The 13,099-nt window shown below is 44.7% G+C and overlaps 1 protein-coding gene across 2 annotated transcripts; it reads right to left on the minus strand.

Moving 5' to 3' along the window:
• Positions 1 to 3,782: 3,782 nt before the first annotated feature.
• On the minus strand, positions 3,783 to 12,395 carry tpst1l (tyrosylprotein sulfotransferase 1, like). 2 transcript variants are annotated; one of them, XM_080549756.1, is made up of 7 exons: positions 12,178 to 12,395; positions 11,997 to 12,072; positions 7,991 to 8,791; positions 7,681 to 7,839; positions 7,207 to 7,460; positions 4,508 to 4,735; positions 3,783 to 4,386 (listed from the first exon to the last, which is right to left on the minus strand). In XM_080549756.1, exons 3-6 carry the CDS (start codon positions 8,405 to 8,407, stop codon positions 4,519 to 4,521), a joined length of 1,047 nt encoding a protein of 348 aa, XP_080405882.1. In that variant the 5' UTR covers positions 8,408 to 8,791; positions 11,997 to 12,072; positions 12,178 to 12,395; the 3' UTR covers positions 3,783 to 4,386; positions 4,508 to 4,518. The 2 variants fall into 2 exon arrangements, with proteins under 2 accessions (XP_080405882.1, XP_080405881.1); XM_080549755.1 differs by having other exon boundaries at positions 3,783 to 4,735.
• Positions 12,396 to 13,099: the final 704 nt, after the last annotated feature.

A 13,099-nucleotide genomic window follows, 5' to 3' on the forward strand; every position in this document is an offset into this window, starting at 1 on the left:
TCTTTTCCTGGTTAAATAAAGGTAAACAAAAAGAAAGAATATCCTTTGATTGTGATGCAATCACTTTATCAGAATTATAACCATATAACCCGGTTTATGATGAGCTGGTTTATGATGATCATTGATCAAAGTACACGGGTCCAAAAGGTATCCTCATTGTGCTTTGAGGACAGATCTTCCTTCCCTCTCTCTTTCCTGCCCTCTCACTGTGATCGTGTCTATAATCAGATCCAGTATGTTTCTAGGTGCCTCTTCTCTGACCAAACATTTCCAGTGTTTCATCTGCTCTGAAATCTACACGGAGCCTGTGTCTCTCAAATGCGAACACACTTTCTGCAGGGAATGCCTCCAAGAAAGCCTGAAGACACTTCCGCGCTGCCCGGAATGCAGAATTCTGATCACAGGCACAAATCTGAAGATCAACAAGGTTCTCAAAAGTATGGCTGACAAGCTGAGAGAGGAGGGACAGACAGGACAAAGCAGCTTTGGATTAGATGAATGCGAGGAAGAGAGACCAACGACAGACAGAGGTAGAGGAGACATGAGCCCTGAACACAAGTTGTCCTGTGAGACAGATGGTAAGCTGATGGCCACAGCATCCGCTGCCCCGGCAGATGAGATCCACTCTGTGCCTGTGTCTCTTAGCTGCCAGTACACCATCCTCCATCCATTACAGCGTCGTGCAGTGTGTAGAACTGGCATGAACAGTAATGGACACGTCCAGATCGACAAAGCGGGTAGGCTGAGAGAGGAGGAAAAGCCCAGAGAAAGACCCAGAATCACATCAGGTAAAGCAGTAGATGTGTGCCCTGATCACAAAGAGATTCTGAAGCTATTCTGTGAGACAGACAGTCAGCTGATATGTGTGATCTGCAGAGACGGGAGAGACCACAGAGGTCACATATTCAAACCCGTGAAAGAAGCGCAAGACGATGTGAAAGAGGACATCACCACAGCTTTACTCTACCTGCAAGAGGACACTTGTGAGGTGGTGAACTTAAAGGAGAGCGAACGCGGTATCGCTACAAGCACACGACTAAGAAACGACTGGCTCACAGATCAGATTAGGGCCAAGTTTAAGGATCTCCACGAACTACTGCGACAGAGAGAGGAGCGAACCATGAGGGAGATAGAGGAGATAAATGCGGCCACCGCCACAAAGCTTAGTGACATAGACGACATCCTGTTGGAGGGCAGAGAGAGACAAGCAGAGCTGCAGGCTGGAATGGACATTGCTGACCCTAGGGCGTTTCTACGGTGGTGGACAGAGACAGGTCAGACTGAGTTGAAGGCAGTGAAGGATGACGAAGACGAATTTGATGTCGGATCATTGATGAGGAGATGTCCTACTCCAAGCCCGCCAAAACCCTGGATCCAAGACGTGGACGCCACACACTTCAAACCTGCCTCAATGCAGCGTGGAATGCACCGAGCCTTATCACACCCCCTCCCAGCAGACATGCAGCCCAACCCTTTCACCACCACACATTCTTCTGATCCAGCTTGTGTGGAACTGGAGAATCTGCTTGACTTCCTCGATCTGGAGAACCTTGAGAGGAAGCTTTCCAGGATCATATTCCCACCTGACACGACTATCCAATCTCAACTGGCTATACCCGAGGACTCTCAACTGTCTATACCAGAGGACCCGTTATACGCCTCTGTATCTCCTGAACCGCCTCGTCTAAGTTTCTTGAGGTCTCACTCTTTGTCAAGTCTAAGTGCCCAGCAAACAGCTGGGGGCAAAAAGGGGTTAAAGAAAAGATTGGCATTCTTGATAAAGGATAAAACAGACAGATAGGAGTCTTTTCGATATTTGATGAATGTTACTTTGAGTAGCTGACATTCTTACTGATGGTATTTTGGTCAATAAGGATTGTCGACATAGTAGACTTCACCTCAGTCCGTTCTTGAATTGCATTTACTAATTGTAGTAACATTGTTGTCTGCATTTCATAGTCATTAGGTAATTTCATAGCATGATATGGAGTTGAGCGGTTTGTGTTATTACATAATTGTAATAAGGAACAGTACTTATACATTTGCATGTATCTCCTTGTGCCTTATTTGCACTATCCACACTAGCATACCATAGAATGCATGACCAATACATTGCTTCATTTTATGGTATGCTACATTAGTATATACAGTGGAACACTGCCGTAGTTTCAGATGACAGATTCTGATAATGTTTAATCCCACATTTACAGCGTGTGGCTGGGAAAGCACCCACCTCACCTTCCACTCCCTCTAAATAGGACAGCAAAGCAATTTGAGTCATATAAGTCCTTGTTATGTGATAAAAGTCCAAATCTTAATTCATGCTTTGATAAAAGACTCCTTCACTCTCTTTCACTGTGAATACGTCTCTAGACAGCTCCAGTATTGCTGTAGACCCTGCTGAGACTGAGAGAGGAGCGAGCCATGAGGGAGATAGACGAGATGAACCTGGACTCTGAGAGGCATCGGAGTCCTGGCACAGGGCAGAGAAAGACAAAGCTATGCTGAAGGCTAGGTGGGACATTGCTGAGCCTAAGGAATTCCTTACGGTTGTGGTCGGTGAAAGGCCTAATAGAGGCGAGGGCAGTGAGGGAGGAGGGACACTACACGTCATATCATAAGCTTCAGAGCCCATTGATGGGGAAATGTCCCCCTCCAAGCCCACTGAGGCCCTGGACCCATGAGACCCCGACCTCCCCAAAGACGGACCCTGCATGTACAGAACTGGAGAGCCTGCTAGCCTTCCTAAACCTGGAGGGTACGGAGAAGAGCCTCTCCAGGAGCATCAACCCCCCTGACACTGAGACCCAGCTGACCCTGACCCTCAGCTGACCCTGACCCCCAGCTGTGTGTCTCTGGAGCCTTGCTTCTCCCTCAAACACATCTGAACCACTTCCCTTCATCTGTCTCACAGTGTGTCTCATCTAATCTGAGGTCCAAGGAAAAAGGCCTTAGGCAAAAATCTCCTTGCGTTCTTGAAAAGGGATAAAAAGAAAGACTGAAAACTCAAATGAATATTTGCTATAAAGCTAATATAAGAACTAATTATCTCAATTTTATTTTGTTTTTATTCTTGTCTTGTATACTTCAATAGTTTGATAGGTTGTATTTTAAGCCATTTTGTTCTATTGTCTTTTTCTGTTTATAATGTCTTGTGTTATTGTTATATATTATTATGATGGTTTATTATAGTAGGTTGCACCTCAGGCCACATGCATACTTCTTACTTCAGACAAGTATGTCTGATATTGAATTGACTGATTTCCTCATATTTCCGCATGATCATATTTTTGTGGGACATATAGCTTTACATTTTTGTGAAAGTCTCAGTAGTACAGTTGTAGACCATCTAATACATAATGCATCCAAAGACTCCTCAGCAGTAACAGATCAATCTGACAGAATGACTTATTATCCTATGAAAGTGGATCAGTGAAGCAGAATCAGTTGCAATCGCTGCTGTAAATAATAGATTTAAACTGATGGGATATGCAGTGCTTTGACTCAGTACGGTGAATATAAACATCTTAAATGTTTCTAGACTGTCGCTTCTTATCTTGACCACATAATGGTGCTTAACTCTGCCTGTCCACTGAGACACACCATTATCATGTTTGTGTGGTTTTAGCATAACGCCAGACAGTATGTTGTATGAATGTGAAGTGAACCGAGTAAATGTTGTATGTAGAGGAATGTTCCAGCGTTCCAGTTTTCCAGGCAGACGATTGGCTCCCGTATCCAGTATCATGTAAATATGTTTGATGACTTTTTCTTCATAATGAATGAACCAACAAAATAATTTATTAAGAAAATAAACATTACATTTAAAAAAATATACAGCTCTGCCTCCATAAATATGTATTCTCAGTATGTCATTGATCTTTTTAAAACACATTCACAGATCTGTGATGAGTGACATCAAGTAAACAAAATACATATGGAAATACTATCGGCTTCGACAATCACTCAACTGTAACACTATTGGTCCAAGTAGTCTCTGTGAAGGGAGGAGGCCAAGTCTCAGACAGGGGACTTTCCTGAGCACGAGTCCAGGGAGGAGGCACCAGGATTCCCACACAATGTCCCCCACAGTCCCCAGGAATTACAGAGCAATTAAGTGTCCATTTTATGTTGGCCTCATTCCAACGAGATAACACAAACATAGGTATTACAAACAGTAAATTGTAGTCAAAAAGGTAAAAAGACATCAATGGCACTTGTTTGTGGGTTTGCAGGAGGGCTAGGAGGGCCAGGAGGGCCAGGAGGGCTAGGAGGGCTAGGAGGGCTAGGAGGGCTAGGAGCCAATGTCGATGGTTCTTGACAAGTGCCTTCAATGTTCAATTCTCCTCCTAACTAGGGTGTGGGGGTCACGGTTGTTCTCAGAAACTGAGACAAAGAACATTGTCATTATCATCATCAGGCTTTAAGAAAGAACTACTCAAAAGGTGACAGAATGTTGACAAAGTTCTACCAATACCATAAAATTGAATGAGGAAAATTATTTCACCATATGTTGTGTTATTGATAAAGAAAGCGGGAGTCGTTGTTGGGAGGGAGGAGGGGGTCCGGCTGTGAGTAGTCTGGGGGGTTGGCCAGGGGGTCGTAGCCCAGACTGGCCAGCATGGGGGCGATGTTGGCCATGTCATGCACCACGTCTGAGGGAATGTGTCCGACCCACTTAGCGAGGGCGTCAGTGTTCACTGGGTTCACCACCTGGTCCGTCGACCTCTCCACCCTGCAGAAGAAAATCACACGCAGAGTGTGTGTTTATATATATATTATACACACACACACACACACACACACACACACACCTCATTCCACTGAGTGAGGTACTGATTAGGTGATCACCTGAACCGAATCTTATTTATCAAGGAAAAGTATAAAAACCACTGCTGTGGTCATCACTATCCTCTTGCAATATGACCAGCTGGATGGTAAAACATTGTGGTAGTAGTACTTCAAAAGTAATTAGAATAAAAAAAAGTCACTATTGACCATGCCAAAAGAATTGAAAATAAACGTTTTGAGTAAGGAAAAGAAGGGTTCAATTCTGGCTTTACTGGCAAGTTGCTTCATCCTTAAAATGACAAAGGCGGCGGGCCATAAGAACAAGGTCAAGCAGCAGAACATTGGGCACAACAAAGATACAGACTGGCAGAGGGTGACAACGACTCTCCACTGCCCGGGACGACATCACGTGACCTACACAAATACAAAAAGAATGGCAAACGGCAGCTGGAGTGAAGTGCACGGTGAGGACGGTTCGAAACACACTCCTAGGGGCTCTGAGGTTAAACCCACTCCTAGGGGCTCTGAGGTTAAACCCACTCCCGGGGGCAGGGCTGAAGTCGTGCAAAGCCAGAAAAAAGCCCTTCATCAATGAGAAGCAGGGGCGCTTAGGTGGCGTCGGTTCGATTCCGGCCGCGGACATATCCTGCATGTCATCCCTCCTCTCTCTCTCACCCATCCTTCCTGTCTAAATATCTACTGTCTCTATCAGAATAAAAATGAAAAATATGAGTGGGACTGCCCCACTCAGAAAAAAAACAAAAAAAAACAAAGAAGCAAAGAAGAGCCAGGCTGAGGTTTGCAAAAGACCTGGAGGACTGGAGTAAGGTCATCTTCTCTGATGAGTCAAATTTTCAGCTTTGCCCAACACCTGGTCATCTAATGGTTAGACGGACACCTGGAGAGGCCAACAAGCCACCCACTTTGGTGACATTTGGTGCAGGATCTGTGATAATCTGGGGGTACTTCAGCAAGGCTGGATTCAGGCAGATTTGTCTTTGTGAAGGACACATGAATCAAGCCACGTACAAGATTGTTCTGGAAGAAAAAAATGCTTCCTTCTGCTCTGACAATGTTCCCCAAATCCAACTGAGGACTTTTTTTTCCAAGCAGCAGGACAATGCTCCGTGCCACACAGCCAGGTCAATCAAGGTGTTGACGGAGGACCACTAGATCAGGACCCTGTCATGGCCAGCCCAATCTCCAGACCTGAACCCCAAGAGGAAGATGGATGGCCACAAGCCATCAAACAAAGCTGAGCTGGTTGAATATGTGTGCCAGGAGTGGCATAAAGTCACAATGTGAAAGACTGCTGCCAAGCATGCCAAGACGCATGAAAGCTGTGATTGAAAATCAGGGTTATTCCACCAAAGAAACATTTGTGAACTCTTCCTAAGTTAACAAATGAGTATGTTATATACGACACTGTGTGTTTTGGTGTTTGCAACGTCACGTGTTGACGTTGCGCCTTACGGGATTTGGGCTATATACTTTACGGTGTGTGTGTGTGTGTGTGTGTGTGTGTGTGTCTGTGTGTTGTGAGAATGAATGGCACCTGTCACTAAAGACACAAGCAAAGCATTGAGTGGTGTGGACCTCAATTATTTCATGACTTTGGAATATAACTAAGTAGCTAATAGCTATCTATAACTAGTATTGTGTTGTTTAAAAAATAATATGAACTTGTTTTCTTTGCATTATTCAAGGTCTGAAAACATTGCATCTTTTTTGTTATTTTGCATTGTCTGCAAATAAGTGCTCTAAATTACAATATTTTTATTTGAGAAATGTTGTCAGTAGTTTATAGAATAAAACAAAAATGTTGATTTTACGCAAACATAGATGTGATTTACAGTATATGTGGTAGCTTCCTCCCAAAGGAAACCACCATTCACCCATATCACAGTCTATGGAGAAAAAACATGCAACAGATAAACCAAGTGTGTGTGAGAGACTGGCAGAGAGAGAGTTGGCAGTGAGAGAGTTGGCAGAGAGAGAGGTGTGAGCTGTGCCCTCTTCTACCCAGCAGCTGAGGAGGGAGGGAGGGAGGAACGGAGAGAAAGAGGAAGATGAGTACAGAGGAGAGAGGACGACAGACATTAAGAGAGAAAGATGGGAGAGGGGGCAGAGGCGCAAGTCTGCGAACCATACATAGGGGCATTTGTCTATAGGTAAGATAAGCCTCATGTTTCTGAAGGGTTCGACGATACTACCCTTCACTGAGAAGCGTGTACTGGTGCACTTTCCCTCATGGCACCTAAAGGCATTCGGATTGGAGCAAGATGGCTGGAGAGTTGACACCATTTTGCTTACACCAGCCCTACTTTAAAATCCACGAGGGGAGTGTACGAGACGAGTGCACGCGTCTGGGGAAGGGCTGAGAATAGGACCACAGACCCAGAGACACACACTCACTTGGACAGTGACACTCCCCCGACCTTGCCGATCAGGTCTTCGTGGTGCAGCACAGCCGGGTCCCAGGGCAACTCCAGGAAGTGAAGCAGCTTCTTCATTTCGACCTCCGGGTGCAGTACCAGCTGCTCGTACCGCACGGGCAGACAGCTGCCCTCTAGCGCCCCCTGGCACTGCCCGTACATGGCTTCCATGGCACGACTCCACTTGGTGAGGCAGTCCCTGTAACTGGTCAGGTCAAAGCCAGAGATGGTCACCTGCGAGAGAGAGAGAGAGAGAGAGAGAGAGAGAGAGAGAGAGAGAGAGAGAGAGAGAGAGAGAGAGAGAGTGAGAGAGGTGGAGAGAGCGAGATGTAATCCACACTCACAATCTAGGGTGAAGTGTGTGTCTAGAGCAGAAACTTGCCAATGAGGAAGTGCAGTCAGTCAGTCAGACCACTCCAACCACATCAGTCAAGACCACACAACATTTCTCTACCTTGCGTGAGATCATGGAGTGGACGGTGGCTCGTCCGTCTCGTAGCATGAGTACGAACTTGGCCTTGGGGAAGATGCGGGCCAGATAGGACAGAGACTTCAGGGCGAACGGGTCCTTGTTACACAGACGGGCCGCAGGCTCCCCGTGTCCAACTATCACCTGGAGGATGTGTTTGTATAGAGACATAGAGATAGATTCAATGTGTACATACATTATATTTAGCCGACACTGTACCTGCCTATTAGCACCTAAGCAATTATTTGTATGTAAACACAACATGGTTTTAGCTTAAAACAACGTCACGTCTCACCTCCAGTAGAAACGCTCGAACCGCAGAGTCCAGCACCTGGTCGGTGACCCCGGCTTCGTCCAATCGGACTCTCTCTCTGGCGGAGCGGCTCCAGGTGGCGCGCATGGCCAGGAGGCGCGGAATCACACGCGTCTCCTCTCCGCACCGCACGGCATTGTGGGCGTCCAGCATGGCACGCATCAGCGTGGTGCCGCTCCGAGGGAATCCACCGATGAAAATGAGGGGCGTGTCTTCACCATAGTAAATAGGAGGGGCCTGGCTCTGATTGACGTAGGATCCCAGGAAGGAGTCCGCCCAGCTGTGTCGATGGCCGTTTCGTTTCGGCGGGCAGTCGATGCTACTCAAGCCCAAGTAGAGGAGGGAGGCGGAGCAGAAGAAAACACAGCCCAGCAACATGCTCGCCCTTGGACTCCTCATGTTTAAGAATTAGGCGGTAGTCTATCAGGACTTCAGCCAGGTCAATACAATCAACACCCTGGAGCTCTTTAGGATTGTAGTGGAGGTTAACTGAGGGACAGGGGGGGTATGGGGTGTTTGGCCTAGAAAAGCAGGGCTTAGGGTTACGGTATAGTGGCTTTAGGAGACAGGGGGGTTAAGGGTCAGGGAGATTCAGGTGTGAGAGAGGGTGAAGAGAGGGGCAGCGCCGCTCGAGGGTTGAATATAGAGGCTGGGGGATATGGACTGTGACTGGGGATGTTCCCGGTTAACATAGAACCCCCTTCTCACACTAGAGCCCTCCATAGTGGCTGTGAGAGGGGTCCTCTCCTGCTGTGTTCCAGCCCCATCCATGACCCATTATACCTGTAAAACATACAGAAGAAAACCTGCGTCAACACCAACATAAAAAATGGCCATATATTGGTAACTTATTTTGCTTTTTTGGCAGGCACTGATAGGGCTTTCACACCGCCAAGGAAACGTTCCGGTTCGCATTCGCAAACCAAGTCTGTAACCGGCCGGCGCGTTCAGACTGAAAATAAATTGGTTTGGAGCCTTTGATGCGCAGCGGCGGGAACCAGAAAATAGAGCTGTGACGTCGTCAGTGGGTGTGTCATATTCTAGGCTGCAAAGACTAGCAAGAAGGAAGGAGACAAAATGTAATCTAATCTAAATCTAATCATTAGTGATTAAAAAAACCAATTCCAATTGACACGAAAATACATAGTATGCTTGTACCAGTCCCTGCAAAGTTTGCGAGGTACAAGTTCATACTTACTAAAAATACACAGCTTACATGCAAATTAATATGTACCATAAATTATGACAATGCAAAGAAGGCTATGTCAGTCATTGTTAGTCAATCTCAAAGTTAGTGTGCTTTGCAAACACAGTGCCATAACAGAGATGAATCAATATCAAAGGTAGTGTGCTTTGACACAGTGCCATAACAAATACGTGTAGCAAATTTGAGGTTAACCATTGCGACCTCAATTGCCGCTTAGTGCACTATATCTTCACAGACAGGACTGCATACTTTATTTCTACTCTAAGTTAGTATCAATGTAGCTAGGCTTATTATAATGGTACATTGTTAATAAAATAATCCTTTAAAAATAACATTTGAATGAGAGTCTTAAAGTTACCACAGCTCTCAAATGACAGGACTTGAACCCCTCAGTGAACTCTTCAATGACAACGGCACAGAGGAGTTGAGCTCAGTCCAGATCCACTTCAGCCACATTCATAGTCCAGATCTTTCATTTGGAGAGCCACTAACTGCTACATTGCTACACTCTCCTTTGCTGTTCAAACCCTCTCTCTCTCTGCCTGACACACACACACTGCATGCAAAACCACTAACTACTAGCTTCCCATGTTTTCATATTGAGCGACTGCGTCTTCAACCACACTAGACAACACAAAGCAATTTGTTTTGATCTTATATGAGTCACACTACATTACACTGAAACCAAAAGCTGCTGCACGAGTGACCCTTTAGTTTCTTGTGTATTTCAACAGACCATCCAGTATGGTGTGTTTGGCCTACTTCACCAGATGTACTATGCTTGCACTGATCCAAACACATTAAACCCATTAGCATATTATTATCTTGCTCTTTTTTAATCTCCTTTGAAAAAATACAAGTTAGTGCCAGAATTCCTCTTGCAAAACGCTTAGCTTTGGCCTAGCAGATATGGCATTCAAGCCTTCTGCATATCTCTTGCAGTTTTTCCTCAAGCAGATTATTTAATATTTACTCAATACCCTGGAATCAAACAGTACACTAAAAAGGATTCTCTCATAAACTCTCCCAGTGTCCGACATTTACATTACATTTTGGGGGAATTTAGCAGATGCCTTTATCCAAAGCGACTTAAAACAACTAGGCTAAATTTCTAAGTGAATTGTAGTAAGTGAATCATCTAGGCCTATCCATCAGTCACAGTAAGAAAACGTTATCTATACTTGGGCCAGGGGCCATTGGCAGTCATAGGCTAATGCTAGAAGACGGAAGAATTACTTTACTCATTTATAACTACAGGCTAGAGGGGAGGAATACGTCTTACGGTACTCTCTTGTCTGTTGAGGGATGGGGAAGAAACTGGACATCTGGATGGTGAAAGACTAAAGGGACCTTCCAGACCTGCACCCAACTATAACGGCCCGATTAGGACAAACCCCTAACATTACCCGGACGGACGCTTAACCCTAGTAACCAAATGTAAACCAATTCAGATCTCAATGGTTTGCTGGTCATGCGTCCCCTTAGTTTTTCCCATCTGGATGCCATGTGTGAGAGAAGTATGGAAAGAAGTGGGCAACACCCTACTTCCTGGAGTACTTCTGCAGTTCTAACACACAACTGTACAGAAATAGTTGAAGCCTGATGATATTGCTGAGCACTTGGCCAGGAATGCATGAATCACTGTATCAGGCTGCTCTGAAGTATGAAGTCTTTTAAAAAACAAAACAAAAAAACCAAATAAAAGTAATGCAGATTAAAATGTCAATTGTATAAGATGTATTAGACCTGGCTCTATAGCTTTTGAGTAGATGTGTGAACAGTGAACACACGTGACCTGAGAATAAAGAATGTAATGAATGCAGCGTTGGTAGATCATCAGGCTCGGCTATGAATACAGATGTAACATGTCCAGGGGTTCAGGGCTGGGGTTAGAGATAGATATAGATATAGATATAGGGCATTCAACTGCAAACACAGTCCAGGTGTATGACGCTCTGGCATCTACAGAAGGCTGACAGACAGTGAGCAGGGAACAGTAAAGAGGTGACAGATCGACAAGCAGTGTGTGTGTGTGTGTGTGTGTGTGTGTGTGTGTGTGTGTGTGTGTGTGTGTGTGTGTGTGTGTGTGTGTGTGTGTGTGTGTGTGTGTGTGTGTGTGTGTGTGTGTGTGTGTGTCTGTGTGTGTCTGTGTGTGTCTGTGTGTGTCTGTGTGTGTCTGTGATCATTATTCCACGACTCAGTAAACCTCAGATCGTTTATGTGGGCTAAACCAAAAACTACTTGTGATCATTATCTCGTGAGCTTAGAATGATAAGGTTCTATCTCCGTTTAGAATGATAAGGTTCGAATCAAGGACCCCAATTGAAATAAGCCAGTGGCTTTCTTGGGTTTTTATCCTGTTAGTTGACCTTGTATGTAATATGTACTTTCATGTACCTACTTCTGCAAATCTTCTAATAAAGTTTTCAATCAATCAATCAATCAATCAATCTCCGTTTAGAATGATAAGGTTCTATCTCCGTTTAGAATGATAAGGTTCTATCTCCGTTTAGAATGAGAAGGTTCTATCTCCGTTTAGGGCAGTTCAGAGATATTGAGCGTCAAAGTTTTTACATTCCATTATTATGTTCTGTGAGATGGAACCTTTGTATTTTATGAATTACTAACTCAAAAATGTCAACATTTAAAAAATAACACCACACAGGCATTAATAAACACCTAATGGATCAGATTATGTAAAAAAACTCAATTTTGACAAAAATGGAGATAGAACCTTATAATTCTAACGTCGCTGCAGGCTGGAGGTTCGCAAATATGCACCTCGATCTGGTCAACCAGGTGAGACGGAACAGTGACGGGGAGCTCCGAGCAGGAATACGAAACGGTCACAACACACCTAGTGAACAACACAAGAGGAAACACATGTCCTAAATGTTTCCGAATATGAATATGCAATTCAACGGCGATCGAAATATGAATAATAGCCGATCGGATCACTTACCAAGACAATAATTCTGCACAGGAGAAAAATGGTCAAACTCAGAACTGTGCACTATGGATCTACGGTCAACTTTCCTCAACTCAAGTCGAACCATGCATTGCTGAATTCCTCCAATAACACCAGTATGTATGACAACAAAGTAAGGCCTATGTTCCTCTGGGATTTGACGTCAAACTAACGCATGTACATTTATAACCTATACGGAGTGTCTCTGTGTCCCCCGGTGGAGTTCAGACCGTCTGTTGTCGTGCAACAGTGAAGTGGAGAGGTGAAGACATGACACGCGGCTGCTGATTGGTCAATAACAGGTCTGAAGACACGCGGCTGCTGATTGGTCAATAACAGGTCTGAAGACACGCGGCTGCTGATTGGTCAATAACAGGTCTGAAGACACGTGGCTGCTGATTGGTCAATAAACAGCTCTAAATTCCGAGGCACGACATGTATCGACAAGACCCATTGGTGGACAGTGTTGAAAACGTAGCGTTTGTTTAAAGCGACAGGCGAAAGAAAATTGTGATGAAAATAATGTGTATTTTGTTCTGAAAATGTTACCCCGGTAACATACATGTATATTTATAATTGTCTAGTAAAATTCTCTGCAATTCAACCTGAGGCTGTGAGCAGCACAGTGCAGTGTTATGCAGGGTTAACCTCCATCCCATACACTTGCAGTCTCTGCCCTATTCTCTTATTTCACTTAATGTGTCCTATATTCTACATCTTTTTTACTATTATTTTTCCTTCTACAGTTCTTCATTCTATAACCCTCTATCTTGGTCTGTCTCTACACATCTCCCTGCATCCAAGTTCATGTACTTGGAATTCATGTTTCAGAACTAAAGGGTTGTTTTTGGGTTGGCAAATGGAAAGCAGGAAACTGGTGTGATAGTAAGAGGAAGCGCAGATAAAGAAGAGCCCA

Source organism: Nansenia antarctica, assembly GCF_963989245.1.
Source record: "Nansenia antarctica genome assembly, chromosome: 20".
Classification (NCBI taxonomy): Eukaryota; Metazoa; Chordata; class Actinopteri; order Argentiniformes; family Microstomatidae; genus Nansenia; species Nansenia antarctica.

Bases quoted from the DNA above. Each gene is read 5' to 3' on its own strand.
- tpst1l (XM_080549756.1), bottom strand. From the start codon at position 8,407: ATGAGGAGTCCAAGGGCGAGCATGTTGCTGGGCTGTGTTTTCTTCTGC. The intron at 7,840-7,990 runs GTGAGACGTGAC...CACATCCTCCAG, and splicing joins TTCGAGCGTTTCTACTGGAG to GTGATAGTTGGACACGGGGA. The intron at 7,461-7,680 runs GTAGAGAAATGT...TCTCTCTCGCAG, and splicing joins ACTCCATGATCTCACGCAAG to GTGACCATCTCTGGCTTTGA.